General features: G+C 40.2%; 1 protein-coding gene across 6 annotated transcripts in view; it reads left to right on the forward strand.

Annotated features, from left to right (window-relative positions):
• kcnc2 (potassium voltage-gated channel, Shaw-related subfamily, member 2) overlaps positions 1–22,572 on the forward strand; it is a 314,895-nt gene that overhangs the window by 280,847 nt on the left and 11,476 nt on the right. For 5 of the 6 annotated variants that reach the window (XR_007448334.1, XM_049566171.1, XM_049566168.1 and 2 more), the window contains exons 2-3: positions 17,450–18,383; positions 21,151–21,321. Coding sequence is in view for 4 of the 6 variants with exons in the window: in XM_049566171.1 (XP_049422128.1) it covers positions 17,450–18,383; positions 21,151–21,321 (1,105 nt within the window). In the remaining 2 variants the exon portion in view is untranslated. Of the gene's footprint in view, positions 1–17,449; positions 18,384–21,150; positions 21,322–21,736; positions 21,799–22,572 lie in introns of all 6 variants that reach the window. The other variant, XR_007448335.1, reaches the window with a different exon arrangement.

Consider the following 22,572-nt stretch of genomic DNA (forward strand, 5'->3'; position numbering starts at 1 on the left):
GTGTATGTGTTTGTGTGGCTTTCATCACCTCTCCTCCTTAGAGTCTAAGAAGTGTGCAGGTGACAAACACAACAGAAGGAACTGAATGTATACATGTTACCACATTCTGTTTTTTTATGTATGTGAGTGGGAGGAGGGTAAGTTCAACACCAAGTATCTTTGAAACTGTTCTGTTTCCTTAAACTTACAATCATATACCACTGTTTTGTTTTGCCAGATGAGGAAGGGAAAATACAAGTGCTGGCCGGATTACTGTATGTGCAGTGGCAACGTTCTTTCAGATGATGGTTGTGATATATTTTTAATCACAACCAAGTCACAGGGAAGTGATCGGGGTGAATGATGGCCTTATAAGAAAGTTTCTTACTTATGTTAACCCTTTTGCGAAATTTTGAATTTCATGTGGTGGAAGTGTTCTCTGGCCTTGCTTAACTACAAATCTGAAGAAATTTTCAGTCAAACCGTTTGACCAAACAGTTTTTCTAATCATACTATAGCTACTCTTTGGGCACATTAGAATAGTGTTTTTCTTTATATTTTATAATATCTTCCAAAAATACAGTAGTGCAACGTGCCCAAACACTAAGGCCCAATCCCATTTCTTATTCTTACCCCTACTCCTTGTTTTTAAATATCCTTTTGCCCCTCAGAACAGAGTTACTAAGAGTGGTGGCTGAAATCTTTCCCTATGAAATGGGAAAACGCTTCAAGACCCTAATATATCATCAGTAGTCATAGATGGCATACACATAAACAGACATGACTATGGCAATAATGGCATTATCGTGACATCTGCAATTTACCTGATGGAGATAAAAAGGCTAACGTTAGCAACCCGTGCTCCACCCACATGTGGATGATATAAATCATAAGTGGGCACCATTACACTTTTTCCTAAACATAATTACTGTTGCAAAGTCCATAATGGTCATGCCTAGGAAAAAATCTTGTCAAATCATACAATATTTTGTCCTTTGCTTAAGTTCATTTGGCCATTTATACTCCTTTATACTCAGTAAACTTTGTTTCAACAATGCTGTGGGTAATGTGTGCATATATTTCAGGACAAAACCACTTGGTTATAGTTAGAGTTAAGATCACATTTTGGCCTAAGGATGGTGGTTTTGATGGCACAATCATGGCTGGAGAAGTCATCGATGTCTCCGTAAAAACAAACCTCTTTTCATGGCACTATCCCAAGTGGAAAAACAGCAACAGATGCTAAAAACCACCTAAGTTTGGGGCTAAAACCTGCTGGAAACACAGCAATGACACGCTAAAACATCACCATCCACCATCCCCTCCACCTGTAGATGACAGAGTCAGCTCATATACTACATCACGTTAGAAATACAGATTTGTACATTTCATACAGATCACATCAAACGTATTTGTGGTTTGCAGAAATGTACAATGCCGACATTTTCTTCTGGTGACTGTGATGAGTATTTAAGTGAACATATATGGAGAAAATGTAGATCATGTCTTCATATGAGCCAGTTCAGCACAGGACCACAGATTTGCCAAGACGTCAAAGGTTAAATTTAAAGGATTTGGTTAAAGTGAGGTTGATGTTTGAAACAGTTAGTTTTAGGAACTGAACTCTGGTTGCTCTCATGAAAATCAGACTCCTAGTATACTGGGCTACATATCTGTGTCTACGTGGTCATTAAAAAACAATTTGTAGATCCACGTACTGTAGATATATAAAGGTTTTACGGATACGGAGAAGGGCGATGATCAGCTGTTGTGCATGCTCAGAAAGCTGAGCATAACAGTGTTAAGTCAGGGTAAAATGCTCAGCTAAAGTTAGCAAGCTGGTTGGAATCTGTTTTTTCTGACTCTGTCCAGCTGCCAAAACCGCCAACCTGGTGGGATCACAGGTTGCCAAAACTCATAAACAATCAGCTGTGGAGTCAATTTGACTTTTGTTTACAAGCTCAGGTTCATTGGTTACTAGGCAGCATGGAGAGAGGAAGGTAAAGAAAGAAAGGGATAGATTCATGAAGAGAGAGAGAGAGATGCTCCTGTCATTAAGTAGGTGATCAGTGTCACTCCCTGGTGTGTTGTCAGTACCGTGGGTTGGTGTTGATGTGGCGGAAAGGAGGGGGGTGTCTTTGAAGAGACACAACACTACTGAGTGACAGACACAGAGCAACAGACGGAGGGATAGCTCTTGCCGGGGGTCTCTGCTTCCAGCTGGAGCTGAGCTCTGTGTCTGTGGGAGAGGGAGACACAAACCGTAATGGAGAGAGGACAGCTCTGCAGTGTGCATCCTTATCTCTGCACATACATCCACTGATGCTGTGTTCATTTACTGTCACCTTTAGCAACACTGAGCTGTTCATTTTTACAGAAAAGAACGATTTTGTTGTGGTTTCATTCCTCATAAAATAACTTATCTGGATGTAATTTACATAGGTTTGTGCAATCTGGTAAGGATGCAGGTGAGGAATATGGCATGCATTATGAATGTAAGACTGGTGCCACTCTAATCCAACAGCCTTTAGAAAAGGTTTATAAACTGGAATGCATTCATTGATTTTTTTGGGCCACTTGGGGGCAGCAAAACAAAGTGTCCTCTAATATTGACACATTATCACCATATCATTTTGGCATTTTAGGTTTTTGCAAACAATTCTGCGTATATTAAGTCATATTTTTGTCTGATATTCACTCACCTTTTAGCTCTACTCAAACTTTGTCTGTTTGCCGTCTAGGACCGAACCAAAACAGTGAATTTGTGGGCCGCAAAACCAAAACATGGAGTGAAAGATGCTGATACGCTCACTGTAGTTTTTGATAATGCTTGGAACATTTGCCAGGAATCTTGGCTGAAGTGACATCACACCATCAGACACCTATTCCAGAGGTTCTGTGTGGCCGCATATCCAACTTTTTTTTTTTTTTTTAACTCCACGGATGAGAGTGGGTGGAGAAAATGGAGAACCATGCTATAGACCTGAGTTTTTGATACACTGCCCCCTACAGTTTGGGAGAATATTGGTTTGCATCAAGGATAGACCTGAGCAGAGTATAAAAGTTGTAAAAGTTTCCAGTATCCATTGTTGATATGATAAATATTGTTAAGTTCAACATTAAGTAATAGTTAATAGGTCAGTTATAAACCTTTATGAAGAGAGCTGGTTCGCTAGGTTACAGGCTCTTTTCCATGTGTAAACCAATGATCGTCAGCTAGTGGTCCAAAGGGCACATTGTGCCTGCAGGATATTAATTAATTCAGAAAATGTGACCACCACCACATAACAGTATTTAGATTTTTTCTTCTTCCTATATTGATGCAATCTCAACATTTTGAGAACAGAACATTTTTTATTAGAAATGATTGTGTAATTGACCTGCAGGAACTAAAGACTAAAATCCATCTGTCAGTAGTTAACCTTTTACCTTCGCAGGGCTGACACATAGAGACAGACAGCCATTAACGCTCACATTGACACCCACAGCCAATTTAGAGTCACCAATTAACATATCCCCAACCTGCATGTCTTTGGACTGTGGGAGGAAGCCGGAGTACCCTGCAGAAAACCCACGCTGACACAAGGAGAATATGCAAACTCTGTAAAGAAGGGCTCCACAACCCTGGAGTTCGAATCCCTCTTGCTTTAAGTTGACAATACTAACCACTGTGCCGCCCTATATTACACACACACACACACACACACACACACACACACACATATATATATATATATATATATATATATATATATCTATATATATCTGTATATATATATGTGTATATATATATGCATATGCATACACACTTCATATATTATCTGATGACAGGTTGATGTTGAAACCTGCTGCAAGGTCTTAACTAATTTAATGTTTTGCCCCTTTAATTGGCACAACATCTCAGGATGGTGGGGTAGCACTTTCTTTCTGCAGCTGGATTCAGATTCTAGGTGGTTTCCCTGTGTGGCGTCTTCATTCCACCAGCTCTTGTCTCTCTGTCATAACCATAGCCAGTTGATGACCCCTGCTGTAAACTTTAATAAATTATGAATACATGTTTTGGTCCATTTGCCCGGCAGCCGTGGTCAGTGTAAATGATTAAAGTGCACATAAAATGGCAAAACACCTGTCATGCTGTAGCAGAATAAACACCAGCCAAAGCAACCCAAAGGTAGTTACAATAATGGCTTTTAACAGGTCTCTAAAGCAGTCATTTAGTAACCATTACTCCAGTCATTAGTTACAACTATAAACTATATTCAGAATAGGTGCTGTAATAGCTAAACATGTGGGTAAACAGGCTACAGGTTGGTTTACACATAGTCATAACTGTACGCTGTCTTCACATGCTGAAGACGATGCTACGTGCAGTTGAACACGTCTGCAGACTTGGTGTTTGTGTACACTGAGGAAAAGCCCTAAATCCAGATTGAAATTATAACTAGGCAATCATGCAGAAACAGAAGGCAAGACACATACAAGCTCAAACCCCAAAACCCCACAGGTTTAATTATGTGTGTAGACGTGTGTGTGAAAATGTGTGTGTGTGTGTGTGTGTGTGTGTGTGTGTGTGTGTGTGTGTGTGTGTGTGTGTGTGTGTGAGATCCTCTTGGACTGTGTTAGCACCTCCGGGGTCTCCTTAGTTTGATGATGTCACGGCAGTTTACAGAGGACCAAAGCAGTATGGTGGTGGATGGTGGTCTCAGGCCAGGAGCGGGTGCAGAGCCTCCACTCATAGTGTCAACAGATGGTGGCAGTCCCAAGGAAGTGGGAGCAGCGAGTGCTCCGATTGGCTGAGCCAGCAGGGCGGGCTCTGAAACGGAGCCTGAGCAGAGCGGTGGGCTGCCTGGTTGTGTGTGTGGGGGGGGGATTTTTCAGTAGGAGGATGCCAAGGTTTGCCCATCCAACATATCGCTGTGCCAACAGATGAAAGGATGTACGGAAAAATGTGTGACCCATGACGGTCGTTCTGTTTTTAGCTTTCTGAGTGTTGGAGCCAGGATTCACCACAGAATATATCAAATCCTGGAAGGGTTCGATTTAAGATTCATTTTGGCAGATCTCAGCCACAAGATGACAAATCACTTTCTGGCTTGGCAGACAATTTCCCTTATTATAACATCCCCTCACTATTCAAAAACTCAGTATCTCTATTCCCAGTTACAGTATAGACATACAAGGGTTCGTTATTAAAAATAAAAATGCATACACTGTGTCTAGACAGACATGTTGGAATTGACCTTTTTAATTACAATTTTCAAAGCTGAGTATCACAATCAAAATTCTACTTACCTCCACTGCATTAGGGTGGCAGTCACACATCCTAGAGACAGATTCCTAAATAGGGCCTTGATGATATGCTTATCTCCTGGTTCAATATGATTACCATACCCTCCCCAACCTCCTCCCTCTCTCTGTTTAACTGACTACAAATGAGACAAGCATTAGCTAGCTATCCCACCTTGCTCCCCGCCGCTAGGACATTTTTAACCAGGAGGTTAGCAGACAGAAGCTTTGTAGATGGACCCTCAGTAGCAGAGCTCCAGCGCTGGAGTTCACAGCGAGATGGATCTAACCCGTGTAACAGCAGTTTGCTCTGGTTGATTTTGAGTTGCTACAAATGCTTTGTCCTCAGACTGTCCGCCATTTTCTGCTTCCATGCTTTGGCTTTGCTTTTCTTGAAATGGATATGATAGCACATTACATGGATGGATGTCTTATATTGCTACAACTGGGGAGTGCATGTATTTAATTGCATTTAATTACATTGATTCAGGAATTTAAATATTCATTAAAAAAATGTTTAAAAAACGCATGGGTAGATGCCATTGTTTTGGGTGAATTGACACTTATTTCCGGCAAATCTGTTACCCCATTGGCCACTTCATGGGTGTTGAGCAGATCAGATATCTGACTGATATCAACTAAGCTAAGTGTAAAGGCATCCAAAAAACCACCTCAGACTGTGGTGTGAGACATATTCTTAGTGTAACTATGACAGAAAGTGTTATCTGGAAGTACTCTACAGCAGGCATAGTCAATTTGCTTTGCCCAGGGGCCACTTTTGGAAGGTGACAGGAGGACAGGGGCCAGTTTCTAGGATTTGAGAAGATTCGGGGCTGAGCCTAGACCTTATGTTGGGGGTCCAGGGATCCTCCCCTGGCCCACTTTTATTTATTTATTTATTTATTTATTTATTTATTTTGAATAAACAAGCTCTACTTTGACATTTCTTTGATGCACTCTGGCACCTTTTTTTACATGCAAAGTACAAAACAATATGCCAGTTTGAATTAATTTATTTTCATTGGGAATTTGAAAATGTTGAGTGGATCAGCAGGCCCCGGCTGCAGGCTATAAGTTCAGTATAACTGCTCTACATGGTCGGGGTCTCACAAGAGTGAAAGCCCATGTGGATGAGCAAAGTCTTTGTGTCCCTCACAGTCCATCATTGTGAGTCATCCATGTGTTTGTGTTTATTGTTGGTTGTTAAGCTGTTGTAACTAATTTCCTGAAGTGCACAAATGAGTCTTCTTTTTGTGATTTTTTTTTTTTTGCCATTACCATTTCAGATGCATTACCACTGCCCCCTGGGCTGAGCTGACTGTTGAGACCATTATAGTGTAACGCTGATAATGAGACAAGGTGCATCAGGGTCTGTCTGAATCGGCTCAGCAGGTGACAGTGATCGGATCACATTGTACATCGGCTTTGCAGTGATTATTTAGAGCGACACATCGCAATGTCTGGGATGAAAGAAAAGAGGGACAAGAAGACACAAACAGCTCATTCAGTCATAATCAGGTGGGAATGTGAGAGGAAACACTCACAGCTACACTGCCGTTCAGACACCAGGCTGAAGTTAGTTTCATTATTAGTATACGTAGAATAATCTGCTGTTGGTTCTAGAAAATAAAGCATGTTTGAACAGACCAGAGGCTGCAGGTCAATTACATTTGATTTGTCACCGATTGTTGACAGGCCTGGTTGTGCACTGTAACCTGCAGACCACCAAGTTTTTCCTTTCCATTAGCGTGCTAATGTGACACCCATGCCGATGCATCAGCTACTGTTTACAACCCCAGGCTGCATAGCTCTAGTGTCAGCCTCCTGGCCCGCCAGCTCTGGCAGCTCCAGGCCAAGTGGCAGATGTAATCCGCCGAGGGATCGTGTGATCGAAGCTGTTTGATCTGGCATTTTCCTCATGTCTCCTTTATTGGCCACAGACAGGCAGAGTTCCAGGGAGTGGCAGAGGCGTCTTGTGAAAAATGATGTGATTATGAGGAAGGCCTCCCTGCTTCAGGACTGTGACAGCGATCACATCCCATCAGTGTTTGGGTTGGTGATAGGGCTGCTGGCTGAAGTCCTAATAAATCTCTGTTTGTACAGTACATGTAAAAAGATACACAGAGCCAAGCTATGACATAATATCACTGTCATGTTTGATTCTGCCTGGTTTCTCCTCACTAACGAGGTCTGAGACAGCATAGATGTGATAATAACATGTGTAAGGAAACATGTTGAGGATTGATGCTTTCCTGGAGGAGACGTGCAGCTCTTCCTGTGGGTGTCGAGTGACTGATAGGAGTCTGAGCTTAATGTGATGCAGCACTGATATGAAAACATTCAACTCAGGCACAGTGAAATTATGCCGAAACAGAAAGCGGCAAAACAAATGCAAGGTTTTATGTTCCCTGTATATCATCTTGCCAGTTGTTGTTTATAGTGAATAAAAATGAACAACAGTGAATGGAGAAAAAATATCCTTGATATCTCTGTCACACTTAGTGTAATGTCTCTGCTAGTTGCCCATGGAGACTGAATGGTTCATTACAGAGTGCAGCACAAACCTGTTGAGACAATCTTAATGTTTCTACCAGTAGAATACAAATGTATGACAATAGTTGATGGTGTCATTGGAGTGGATGGGTTTTATCCACCTGGGGAACATGAACGTGCTCACCCAATCTCATGACTAATTACATTATGAGCTATTTTGAGTTATCGATATGTTGATTTAATGACAACACACGAGGAAAGATCAGGGGCCACAATTTTTGTAGAAATCCATGGACCAAAGTTTAGTCAAAAAACGTCATAATTAGGAAACATCCTCTTAGACAGGTTCCAGACGTTTGGATCTTCAGCCGTGCCTCAGGTTATTTTTCACAGATCCAATAGGTCTGGGGTTAACATAGGTTTTTTTAAAGTTTACCAGCAATTATAGCAGAGATGTTTGGAGGAAAAAAAGAGTAGGCATTTTTATCAGTGTCTCAAAATATGCCTTATGTGGCAGTGAGTCGGAGTAGTTATCATGTAATATATTGTACAGTGATATGATAACAGCAAAAATAAGGCTGCCTTCTAAACAGAAATGTCTAACATGAACATAATGTCAGATTGAAATATAAGTGAAGATGAAATGACAATGCAGCCTAGGCTTTTATTCTCAAGCGACCACAATCAACTGACATTGCCACCCCCAAAACATTGTTATTGCTGGTATCAAGTTTCAATTCCAGGTCCTTCAGACAATACCTGGCAAGAAAAGACAGTAAATAATGAGTGAAATTCTACAGTGATGGTTTATATTGAAACCCCGGGTACACACGACTCTTTACCAGGGCATAGCCAGACACAAATGTTCAGGGCTCACCCCACACCTAGGGGGGTCCAAGGGCATTGCCCATCTGGGAGATTTTTTTTTCCCGTTCAAGGCAGTTATATGCGCTATTTTTTTAAGCCATTTGAGATCTGTAGCCTAAAATGAATGCCTAAAATCTATATATTATTTGGGAAGAACATCAAAGTTGCAAAGGAAAAAGCATCCTATAGAGCCTATACATCATATTTTGTGTCTAGTTGTTCTCCAACTGTCTTCATTATTCTGAAAACTAAAAAACACTCAATGTTAAGGATGACTAATTTTCACTCCTACCACCTAAAAAGAGACAAGAATTGTATGATTTTACATATTTACATGACATTGGTAGGATAAGAATTGTATATGTAACGGGTAATTGTATAATCAATTCATTGTTTGCCATTAAATTAATTGGCAACTAATTTGATAATTGATTAATCGGTTGAATCCAAATTCTTTGATTCCAGCTTCTTAAATGTGAATATTGTCTGGTTTCTTTACTCCTCTCTGGCAGTAAACTTGGAAACACTGATTGAGGTTTTCACCATTTTCTGACATGTTGGCTGTGAACAAAATTATGAGCAGATCCCAAAGTTTCTGTTTGGCTGAATTTCTGCTGCTCTCCGGGGATGATGCAGTTTTGCTTTTAAACATTCTTTTATGTCACATTTTCATTTTTACGCTGATGTACTGTATAACTTCAGGGTATCTTAATTACTCAAAATATAAGGTGTCTAATAATGGCAACCGTATTTTCACTTTTGGCAACCAAAAGCTGATGTCTGGTTGTCAGACTGGCAAAAACAAAAACAAGTAGCCAGGGCTTTTGAGAAAACATTTGGGGCTGGGGCCGCAGATACCACCTTCTGCTCTGCCTCTGCTCCTCACAGCACATGTTGAGAGTCAGACGTGAAGGTCACAGGTTTGGCCTCTGCAGCAGCCACCTTGGCCATTACCAGCTGTGCAAATGAGCGAGAAACACTAAAGCTAAAAGCCTTAAATGTAATGAAAAAGATGGTTGGAAAATGGGGCGAGTCCTGAGGCTAAATTAGATCTGCATTGTTCAGAGATGGACTGTCTGTGCTACATCCACCCTGCGCTGCCTTCAAAGAGCGAGTTACAGAAGTACAGGACTTATTTAGCATGCAGAGTGTGTGTGCTGGAAATCAGGATGTCGAGAAGCATGTGCCTGTTGCAATCACATGGTAGAGTAGCGCCTTTGCATTTTTAATGTCTGTCATAAATAACCTTGTGAGGCTGTGTGTGTGCGTGTGTGTGTGTGTGTGTGTATAAACAGGGGTATCAGTGTGTGCACCTGCATGTTAGTGTAATGTGTATGCATGTGCATTTGGTGTCTGGCTTGTTTAATGTGACATGATTCAGCTGTTACAGGCCAGTGTGCGCTGGGGAGGTGATATATCCTCGCTCCGCAGACGTGAACGCGACAAAATTACAGCCCAGCACGAGGCGGCAGTTGTCATTAGTTGGCGTAGCATCCGAGCAGCCAAAGGAAACAAGCTCAGGTAGTCCTGCTGCTTGTTTCAGCCAATGTCATGATAAGACGTGGACAGAGATAAAGACACAGAGGGGGGAGATAAAAAGAAAGTCAAAACTTAGCAGCAGGAGAGTTTCTGTATTAGGATGTTGCATGTTTCATATAAAAATCCACCCTGAGGCACTGCTAACACTTTAATCAAAGCTGTCAGCGGAGTGCCTTGCATTTCTGGGATTATTTTGTTGTCATGTCGTGCTTTGATTTCGTATTGCTATCGAATAACTAGACAAACAGCCAGATTTTGGTTTGATGCCTAGGCCTGTCACAATAACTGGCTCACGATAACTTCTATTGGATGTTAAATTGTCCCAAAAATAACTGCAATAAATGATATTATTGTCATTTCAAGACCATTTTATGCCACTGATATGATAATATAATAGCATAATAATGCACATACACCCTTTCATAGAGCATTGAACTTTTAGTTCTTAAGTATTTTGGAATTGGAATACGAGAAAAATACTGAAAAGAATAATTAATGCCACATGATATATACAAGAAAGTATGTACAAAAAATGTACAAAATTTAGCTAACAAAAACAAAACTCAGTGATGCCTCCTGTGACTAATAGAAAAGCTTAGCAAAGCTACACTGCAGTTACCTTCATAACCTGGTTTGTGTGCTGCAGCCCACTCCCGGGGATGGATAGCCTGGGAGCTGGGCAGTTGCTGGTGGGTTTACGGAGTGGAGGATGAAATTGTTGGAGGGAAAACTACAAACGACGGAGTTTTTGGCTTGTTGTCCCGACTTGGCATGCTTACAACTATCAGGACTGTGCTTCTTTCACTCCAAAAGTGCAGCTGCAGGCTACCAGTACGCTATGCTGTGTCGTCTTTCAGTTGTTGTTTTATTTGTTGTCAGACTCTCTCAATTAGGCAGGGGTGGAGATAAAAACAAAAGGGGGAGAATCCCTGCAGCCAAATCTTATCACTGTTGGGAAAACCCTGCTGTTTATTCTGGCTTCATGATGGCCAAAATGTTGGTGACATTCTTAATTAAACAAACATGCATGTAAACACAAAGTCATGACTATCTATCCTACAATAAGCTGATAACATAATTATTGTGACCAGCCTTTTATTCAGCAGTCAAGTCATCAGGAATGGACGGTAGAGATTGGAGTCACATGTTTACAACTTGTGAGTCTTCATGTCAGTTCAACCATACATTGACAACATCACACTGTATCCATTACATGTAGGTTTCATTTCCCTGAAGTACAGACGTTGGCTCTGAGACATCCATATTTGTTTGACTTTTGAGGCGCGTTTGTTTCAGTAAGCAGCCACTCAAAGATGTCAGACCTTACAGAAAACCACACTCTGCAGTTGTATATGTGACATGGATATTGATGTGAACACTCTGTACAAAATCAGAAACTGACAACATGAACACGGCTTGATGTGTTCCTCAGAATAGAATTAAACAAAGTGATTTTGCACTGATAGACACTTCTGATATCTGTGATAAAATGTTGTCCATGAATAAATTCATTTCCTGATTCTGCGAACATTAATGCTGTTCATCCCAGCAAGACTACACTTAATTCTCCAGATCCACTTTGTTGTAACCAATCTGACATCATCCAAGCTGCAGGAGATAACCATTAAGAACTCATGTTATGTTACTGTCATTTCCTTTGTGTAAAAAAACTGTACAAAAAGTGAGGGTCGAAATTACAGATGGAGGCGCACAACTTCCAGCTTCGTTTGGCATTTGAAGCTGCACAAAGAGGCTAATAAAATTGGAGGCTTGAGGCTAATATTTACATAATTAGCACTATTAATTAGTAACACAATTAGCTCGCTATTTGCTGTCAAAGTGCAATGTCAGCACATATTGAATGAATCAGGTCAGTTGCACTTGTTTTTAGCAAACTTCTTTTAAACAACAAATTTTAAAAAGCATTCGTAATTTTTTGAAATGTAAAATATTACTCTGTTGTCAGCATTGTGACTTTTTTAGGACTTGAAAGTTCAGGACTTGGGACTTATGTGCAGACACTCCAGACTTACTTGTGACTTGCAAAACAATGACTTGGTCCCACCTCTGCCAGTATTCTACAGCACATTGACATTGGCATCAGTTGTTGTCCTGACATTGAGTTATGATCATCCAATGTCACAACCTATGTTCAAACAAATATGACCAACTAATGGTGTTGGTGGCCAGCTGGGTAGGTTATGGTTGGCAGTCGTCTTCTCTGAAGGGTAGACTGTGTACACATGGAAGTTCTTCAGTCTTAAAAAACAAGAATGAGAAAGTGTTATGACAGGCTTTGTACCTACAGCTCTGTGAGTGTGAAAGGGCTGTGTAGTGATTACACCCTTTCCAGTTACTTGCTAGCATATGATTATACATCTGCAGACTTGAAATGCGTGACTTCTTCTGAAATACAACAAAGTGCTAAAATAGAATTTGAGTCAGGAAATGCAAAAATAGAGGTTTTAAAGAGTATGTAACAGAGTAAAAATTGTTTCATTTCGCAGTGTTACAAGTGAGATCAGCAGCAGAAATAGTGTCTTGTTTACTTCCGCCTACAGCCTCGATGAGTCTATAGAAGAAGAAGAAAGAGACTCCAATTTCTATATTAACAGCAGCCTCAATAGACCAAATGCAGTGCAGTCACGTTAGAGCTAAAACATGAAAATGTGGGTCTCTTACTCTTGCGATGCTCTAGATTTCAGTGCATCACTACTGTATGTTGTTTAAGTGCAAGCAATCATAATAAGGCTGAGGGAAACTAGGTACAATTTACAGGAAATTACAAGGTCAGCAGAGGTGTCTGTGAACATTTTGTGTAAAGAAAAATGCAAAGAGATTGAAAACATATTCAGCATTGTTATGCACTGCATATTCCATTGAATGTAGAAAGTGGATAGTGCTGAGTAACCTCATCTAGGTGTCATTTGGCAACATGCCGTGGCTTTAAAAAAACGTGCCAGTGAATGAGCAGGAGGAACACACGCTCTTGCAGGACGATAAAGACATATATATATAATATATGATGAGAGCGCATGCTAACAGCAGTAGAGTGAATGCACGCACACAGTTCAGGAGCAGGGTGACCCAAATAGTGGCAATGATATTTTGAGAGTGTGTGAGTCATGCAATCCAAAAACAAGGCAGGGTGTGAAACGACTTCTTCAGGGCTCAGTAGGCAGAGCGCACCAGTGGATGGATTGTGGGAGGAAGGTGGAGAAGGAGCATAGTAGGCTGCATGTGTGGAAATCTGCTCCGTCTAGCTCTCGGAGAAAAGCTGTGGATGTTTGCACATTGAGCCTGAGCCTCTTCCAGGGCGGCGGAAAAGCTGGATGTGAGCTCTGCATCTGACAGGTGGTTCGATAAACACTTTGCTGAAGAAGACCAAAACAAAACAGGGAGATAAAATCTGTATGTGACTCATCATTTAATACTGTTAGCATACAGATTCAGCTGCAGTGTATCAACATGCTCTCATTTTTGCCAACCAGAGTTCAAAGTTACTTCAAATCTATGTCAACAACTTCAGAATAATTTTATTCATTTATTTGCAATATAACTTTATATTAATAACAGGCGGTGCTTTATATAGTGCTCCATTATCAGTGTTATCGTCATGGCTCCTTAATGTATTTTTGTAGTGCCACTGAGCTCATGCCACTCTCATGTCATGTCCCTTGCTATCCCTTGTTGTAAGTAACATTTAACAAATTGAATTCTCAGTGATGTCACCTTTTCTCTTCCATATGACCTCACCTTAAGCTGCTGAGAATATTGCGTCCTAATAAAAGTCCTTATTTTCATGCATTCCTTCATGCTGGCAGTAAATATGAATCAAGAGGTCACCAAATTGCTCCCAAGAGGACTACTCCCCTATGTCTGCCTGACTTTGTCTTGTTACCCAGACACAAGAGGCCGAAGCGGATGAGTGAGAAAAGATGAGCCAAACTGAGTATGTTTACATGCACAAAAAATTCAGTTTTTTCCCTTTTTCAGAAAAACACAATATTTCTACTACGCTGTTTACATGGCTAATGAAAATCAATATTCCACTAACACTCCCGTTTACATGCAGCCTTGCATAGTCCAATTAACATGCCCTAACATGTTGTTTATCACATCACAATATAGAAAAGCGGAACCACTGGGGCCGCTTGTCATTTTGCTTCATGGTATCAAAATAGGATTTTTTTGTTACTGGTGGCGGAGCACAGCTTCCCTCTTTCATTCCTTCAAACACCGTCTTGCAAAGGTCAGCATTGCAATATCTGCACATATCCAAAAACTTGTTGATATCCAAGTCTTTATATAAAGTTTAAACATAGGTGTGTTTCTCCTTCCAACCAAAATGTTGGCTTTTCTTTTGGGAGTATCTCCACACCAGCCTTGCAAACTGTAGGTGAGTTGGTTTGTGTACAACATATCCAAGACAAAGCACAGAGTCAAACAAACAGGCAAGAGGCTGTGTCCTAAACTGTGGTAAAACCCTAACTGAGAGGCATATTCTGAGTGCTAGCATACATGTCCAAATAATACTGAATACAACCAGTATATCCTATGTCTTGCTACATCTTGAAGAAAAAAAAAGCCTAGTTTCTGTTTACATTTCTGGTCATATTTGGAATATTGTCATATTCGGAATAATAGAGGGATATCAGCATGCATGTAAACGTACCCAATGTAACACCTGTGTTGTATTCTGTGTTGAGACATAGAAACTGATCACAGACAGTGTTGGAGACAGCAGAATGTTGCGTGTAATGGCAAGAGCTATCCTGCAGAGGAGCATCAGTACTTTGTTAAAAGGGTTTATTAGGCTTCACAGTTTTGATACAAAGCTCCTACTGAACATGCCAGTGGCCATCTTAAAGGTAGAGTGGTGCCAGTAGTAGAATTTTGATTGTGAGGTCAATTGCAAAACAGTGTGCAGCTGTTCAACTGTCACTGCTCAGACCTTTTGTCAGACGCTATGCTGCTAATAAGTACCTAGGAAGTGAGTACCTAAGAAGTAAAAGTGAAAGTTCATTCTTGACTATGGTAGTCATCTTGGAAAATAATAATGGCAATGGGAATAATGCTCAACAAAACAGTCTCAAAACACTCAAGTTTTGCTCACTATTTATTTTATTTTATTTTATTTGTCAGGGCTACATTAATGGATGGTGTTCGCATATCTATGCAAACACAAACAGGACCCCTCACATGCATCTATTGCAAAAATGTACACTATTTAGAGGCAGACATTCAAGTAGAAACACACTCATACAGACACAAAGACTCCTACGTATTTCTTCATTGATCTACTTGTTATTTTGTTGTTTGTTTGTATTATTACTTCTGCTGTAAATATCATTAACGACTCAAACGCCCAAAGTAACTTCCCACGCCTACATTCCTATGTTTATGCCTTCCTTTGTCTTCGCTACAAAAAACAAAGCAATTTACATCCATTGCCAAAGACCATCCTTGAACAGAGGCGGGGGCACCCATATCCCCTCCGTATATGAACACCTGTATTCACACGTCATGTGATGACACTGAGCCATCTGTTAAATCCATCTATGTTAAAGACTTTGACATGTGATTAAAAGTTATGGAAAAAGCTAGCAAGTGAAACATGAGTTAGAATTATTTTGTCATGCTTAACAAGAAAACTACTTGTCAAGTGTTGTCAACTTACTTGAGATTGGGGTCAGACCAGTAATAAGATGTTTCTAAGAACAAATACCGGGTTGCCAGGTTGTGGAATGTTAATCCCCTTTCCACATAACTTACTGTTTTTGTATTTTATCATTGTTTTTTTTTTTTAATGATCAGATGTAACCCTCCTCCAATGGACTATTTTGACCACTTTTAGCATTAATCACAGCATATTCAAGTACTGACAGCACAAGTTCTACATTATGTATTGGTATATGTATGCTCTTATCCCTATCCCAAAGGGTCAGACTGATTTAATGGGCACAAATCATTTAGTTCCCAGCCTGAGTGTTTGGACCTCCACAAGGGGTGGTAAGATTAATCCAAACAATGCTTTTTAAGCCTCCACGCCAGCAATAGTCACGGTTGGAGGTGTTATGTTTTCAAGTTGTCTGTATACATCCCATTTTCTTGAACAAGGTATTTCAGAGATGTCTTGAGGTAATTCCTTCAAATTTGACACAATTGTCCACTTAGACTGAACAATGAACTGATTAGAATTTAGTGGTCAAAGGTCAAGGTCAGTGTGCCCTTGCATCTGTCTCATTCTTGTGAATGCAATATCTCAAGTAGGCCTTTAAGGAGTTTCCTCAAATTTGGCACAAACCTCCACTTGGACTCAAGAATTGACTGATTAGAATTTGGTGGTCTAAGGTCAGAGTGACCTCAGAAAATTCAGAGAATTCATATGCTAATTATGACATAATTTCACACAAATGTTAAATACACAAATAGCTTATAATAAAGTGATGACATTTTATATCCAAAAGGTCAAAGGTCAACTTCACTGTGACATCATAATGTTCTGCAAAAAAACACTTTTCTGGCCATTATTTAATGTCATCCAACGCATCCATGTTTGATCCATTGTCTGTGAAAACATGTAAACTGTAACTGCAACTTGACTGGTTTGCGAAGGCATACAACTGTAAGGCACACAAGTACACACAGTCCTTCATGGTTTTTTTTGCTATTGTTGCAACTTTAATGCATGATTTAAAAAAAAAAAAAAAACAATCAAAAACCAAGTACGTATTTGTTACGTACTTGTACTGGTACATACAGTGCAACTACATGGAGATGTGGTATAACTTTTGCTATAATAGACAATAGAAATGTAAACAAATGCACAAAATAAAAAAGCACAAACTACATACATTGCACAAAAATAAGTACAATTTTCCCAATCCCCCACTGATTCTGAAGACTGATGTTTGTTTGGTTAGTTTAACCACTTTCCTGCTTGTTTTACTGCCAACTGTCCAACATACCAGCAGCAGTAAATTAGATCTGACTTTATCTGCATTCTCGTTCTACATTCCCACCAGGAGCAAGGGGGAAGTGTGTGTTTATTTGTTGCTCTTGCTAATAGATTGTGCCTCTCTCAGGAGTCCATTCAAATTGATGCAAGTTAATTAAACCTGTCTGAGTTCCCTCTCTTTCTCAGGAGTAAATGAACTGATTGATCTTGGTGTATGTATCCTCAGCCAGTGTATAGACCATTAAGGTTCAAACCAGTTTAAATTTAAGGGATGGATTGATAGTAATGTGTGTTTTTCTCTTTCTCTCTTTTCCTCCCTTGTAGTTTATAGCCTTTGCATCTTTGTTCTTCATCCTGGTCTCCATCACCACCTTCTGCTTGGAGACTCATGAGGCTTTCAACACCATCATCAACAAGACTGAGCTGATGCGGAACAGCAGCGTGCCGGACTCAGGCCCGCAGTACGAGATTGAAACTGATCCTGCGCTCACCTACGTGGAGGGCGTTTGCGTCTTTTGGTTCACCATCGAGTTCCTGGTGCGTGTAACCTTCTGCCCGGTCAAGTTGGAGTTTATTAAGAGCGTTCTCAACATCATTGACTTCGTGGCTATCCTGCCTTTCTACTTGGAGGTGGGGCTGAGTGGTCTTTCTTCGAAGGCTGCCAAGGATGTGTTGGGTTTCCTCAGGGTTGTGCGCTTTGTTCGTATCCTTCGTATCTTCAAGCTAACGCGTCATTTTGTGGGGCTAAGAGTGCTGGGCCACACATTACGTGCCAGCACCAATGAATTCCTGCTGCTCATCATCTTCCTGGCGTTGGGAGTGTTAATATTTGCCACCATGATCTATTATGCCGAACGAATCGGCGCTAATCCCAATGACCCCACTGGTAGCATCCACACCAAGTTCAAGAACATCCCCATCGGCTTCTGGTGGGCCGTAGTAACCATGACAACACTGGGCTATGGCGACATGTATCCAGAGACCTGGTCAGGCATGGTCGTGGGCGCATTGTGCGCCTTGGCAGGGGTGCTGACGATAGCCATGCCTGTGCCCGTTATCGTCAATAACTTTGGGATGTACTACTCCCTGGCCATGGCCAAACAGAAGCTGCCCAAGAAGCGGAAGAAACACATCCCTCAGGTGGTGCAGGGAGGGTCCCCCATCTACTGCAAAGGTGATCTCAACACCACCTGCAACAGCACTCAAGGTGATCTGTGCCATGTCAAAGGGAGCAGGGTACTAGAACGCAACCGCTCAGGTAAGACCATATGGCCAGACCAAGGCTATATAGGACTGAAAATTATGAGCAACCATACCTAAGGAGTAAAGTTCAGGTTACACTGAATGGTTTAATATATGTAGCAACAGCAATGAAAATCCTCGTCTCAGGTAGAAAGCAGTTTGTATTTGACAGGTTCCCCCTTGAGACTAGAAATGGTTTTTCCCTGGAGACTCACTCGCACCACAGCAGCTCCCTCACAGAAGATTGAACTCTTTTGCCTTGCAGCCTTCATTTCTGGTTGCCACAGTGATAAGGAAGGCAATGCACAAGGTATTGAGAGCAGGAGATGGTTGTGTAAAATAGCTTGTGCTGATAAGAATTCCGAGTCCTTGTGTCCAAGTCTTTTTTCCTGTAGGGATTCTTAATTTGTTGTTCAAACCGTAGGTGGCTGTTTTCCCTCTAGGCCCACGTCAGTAATTTACTCTTACACATCTGATATTGATGGAAATTAGTGTCGACCTCCATATACCAGCTTTCTTTGAATTCTAGTGCAGACATTCCTGAGGGTAGGTGCTCGCTCTGGGCTCTTCACAGTCTATTTGTTTATTAGGTCTCAGAACCTTATATTTACAGTAATAAGCATAGAATAATTCATGCCTCAACTGAATGCACAAACAGAATCAATCTGGTTTAGTCGCCTATGTGATTTCCTTAGAGGTCATTTCAAATACACAGTCTGCAAGGTCACTTTCCTCTTCAATGTCCTTTAGACTGCCTCCTGCTTTATGTTTCAATGTGAAAGGTTCCATTTAACATGTACTGTATGCTCAATACAGTCACGACAGAGATATCATAGATTTGCATTTTTTCAGTTCAGTTTAGTATCAATTAGTTTCCAGCGTGGGTTTGCTTATTTTATTTTAGTTTATATTGATTCAAAATGTTTAGTTTTAGTTTAATTTATATTAATGTCTGCATTTTTTTATTACAATATGAGGCATAATTGTTCAGAATAGGTTTTACAATACAAACACAACACTTTGTGAAGGTGATTGCTTCACAATCACGTAGACATTCCAGCCTCATTAAACACATTCCCTAGTACCTCTCCATGCTGGTTGTATTGACAAAGATTTAAGTCAAAGACAGTTACTGTAAGTACACAATATTGTTTCAGTTATTTTCCATTTTTTATAGAGTCCGCAGCCCCTAGGGAAACCTCAAAGTTACTGCAGGAGGGCCGCCAAATCATTGTTTGATTATTCAATTTAAATTTCAATCATAAGGGGTTTTTTGTTTGTTTGTTTCTTCAAAAATTTAAACATGCCTGAAAATACACAAAAACATTAACCCAACATATTATTAGCAAAGATAATTTGGCATATTTACATAAAAAATAATACATAAATAAATAAATAAATATGTAAATATATATATAAATAATAGGCTAGCTGTTACCCATGAATAGTTGTGCAATCATGTGAGCTAGCTACCACCAAATTATTGTGAGGCACCTGTCCTTAATGGTGAGGTGAACTAGTTAGCTAACATTTTCATACAAACAAATCATATTGGCCACTGAGCTGTATTATTATTCCAAGTGTACTGGCATTCTTGTGAGTAGTGATAGATTGTTTTTGGATCTTCTTTAAGAGACTCTGACATACTGTTCACCTCAGAAACCACTAACCAAAGTTTAGAGGGTGATGCTAATGCACCTAGCCATGTTTCAACTGCTTCTGACTTAGCAGCAACAGACAAGTGCAAATAAGTGAAGACCCAGAAATATTTAGAGAATTACTTCCAACTCAGTTTTATACAATAACATGTAGAAGGGGATCACTGTTCATTTTTCTTCGAACTAAGGTGTTCTTGGCCTGAAAAACGTTGAAGACCCCTGATGTAGGAGGGTTGTTTTTTTTTACTATCACTAAAACAATATAAACACTCCATGAATCAAATCAATTTTATTTATATCCCCAAATCAGAAATCACAGTAAAAGCCATCTATCAAAGTATTATTACTATTAAAGTTGATAAGAAATAACATTTAAGTCCTGAATTCATTTTGGAGAAATACACTAAAGAGGAGCTTAAGCCACCTTCTACCAAAGAAAGGTTGCTGTGAGCATAAACATGTTACTTACACATAGGTAGCAAATGATGAAAAGACAGACTTTTAGTCCCTCAGCAACTTGTCTCTAAGGAGGGAGGGACATGATTAAAACAATTCATAACTATCATATTATCTAATTATTTATTATCTCTGTTGAAAATCAGGGAATTATTGATGTCACTACTTAAGTTTTAATAGTATGGTAAATTCATTGCTGAGGGATTTTTTTAAATTATTACTGGAGCTACTGTCATAAGCTCATGATTAAAATCTCATAGCCCTTTTTTTGGCAGAATATCATTAACTGTATGAATTGAGCAAATTAGATAAATTGACATTTATTACTGCAAGTCAGTGACGCCCACAGAAATGTTTCATACGCGTAGCCAGATGGGGCCACTGTAAATCCCAGGGTGGCACACCAAAAACAAAAGCCATAACTGGATTTCAGGAATTCGATTATGCTGCTGGTGTAGGCTATTAAAAAAACTGTCAGTATGAGAGGGATTGCATACTGATATACTTTGGTTTCTTATGGTGCAGTTAATGATACTAATGATCTGATGTGCATAGACTGATACTGGTCTAGCTTAAAAAATGAAAGCACTATAGCCTCATAAAGACAGCAATGTCAGCCTGCAATTATTTTTGCATTATTTTCACCCTTGCTTGTTTCATTTCTCACAGTTCTGTCAGCAGACTGTAGCGGGGGCAGTGACCTGACCATGTCTCCAGAGGAGAGGGTCCCCATGCGAAGGTCCAGCACCCGGGAACATGACCGCCGGAGCGGGGGAACATGCTTCCTGCTTGCTGCTAGTGATTACACCTGTCCTGCAGATGGAGGGATGCGTAAAACAGGTAACTGCATGTAGAATTAACTTTCAACATGATTCATTAAACCTTAAAATGAACATTTAAATGTAAGTCTTTTCATAAAAGTAGAATTTATTTAAAAAAACATATTACAACATTTTCTTGTCTTGAAGAATCATTCTGAAATCCATGCTTGCTATTGTTCATTAATACTGATTTGTGTTTCATTCATTAGTCATCACTTATAAATCTGGGTTAGGTTTCATCTCAGAGGGATGTCCTGTGATCACTTTGTTTATTTTTTGTATGTGTGGAATATTCTTTGAATATTATAAATTGAATAAAACAGTCAGAGCAGTTCATATTTCAGATATGTTCTACCATGAAAATACAGATGTCAGAGCTCAATATGTTTTAAGAAAATCAGTCAAAATCCTCATCAGCTGATCCATATCCTTAGTGACGGGGACTCCAACATCCCTGGAGGGGGGAAGGCTGTTTGTTCAGGCCTAGTGAGCTCAGGTAATGTAACCTGTGGATCTGCTGCTGCGGCGCTCAGCAGTGACACACGGCATCACTTTTTTTGTCAATTCTGAGGGGCAACAGTGTCCATGCAGCTGACTCAGAACTGTTGCTTTCTTTACAATTTATTCATGTTTTCTTGTTGCCTGGAAACACTTGAATAAATTTCTGACCCCGTGTGTCACTTTTTTGGCTGTTGCCAGGTTCATTGCCCATCTACCGCTCCCAAAGAAACTGCCCAGTGTCATCATCTGCATCAATCACCTGGCCCTAAGGTGATGATTCACCAGCAGATGTTTCAGATACCTCACAGTCAAAGGAATTAAAATTGTTAAAGTAAAATATTCTAATCCCATCGACTCATAAACATTTTGACTTCTTCATTGGAACAGGCTAACACTGGCTGCTAATAACAGTTTGAGCTAATCACCAGTGAGTACAGTGGATTTATTTACATTCAAATTAAGTAACATAGCCCACTGACCATCTTTTATCTGACATATCAGACCTGTTACATATATTCTATCTTTTATGGTATTAAAGCTGCGGTAGGCAGGAATCTGAAAACAGCAGAATCTGCAAATACAGCCTCCTCCTGCAGCTCTTCCCTTTCTGTCCTAAGCCCCTCCCACCAGACAGCCACTGGTGTATGCTTGTGCTTCATACAGTCACCCAGTTTTTCCCATACACTGATTAATTTAATCGTATTTCATTTTAAAGCTGCCCACAGCGCATTTGCTCAGCCCTGCTCTCTCTCTGTTTATCCAACCACAA

Source organism: Epinephelus fuscoguttatus, linkage group LG22 (assembly GCF_011397635.1).
Source record: "Epinephelus fuscoguttatus linkage group LG22, E.fuscoguttatus.final_Chr_v1".
NCBI lineage: Eukaryota > Metazoa > Chordata > Actinopteri > Perciformes > Serranidae > Epinephelus > Epinephelus fuscoguttatus.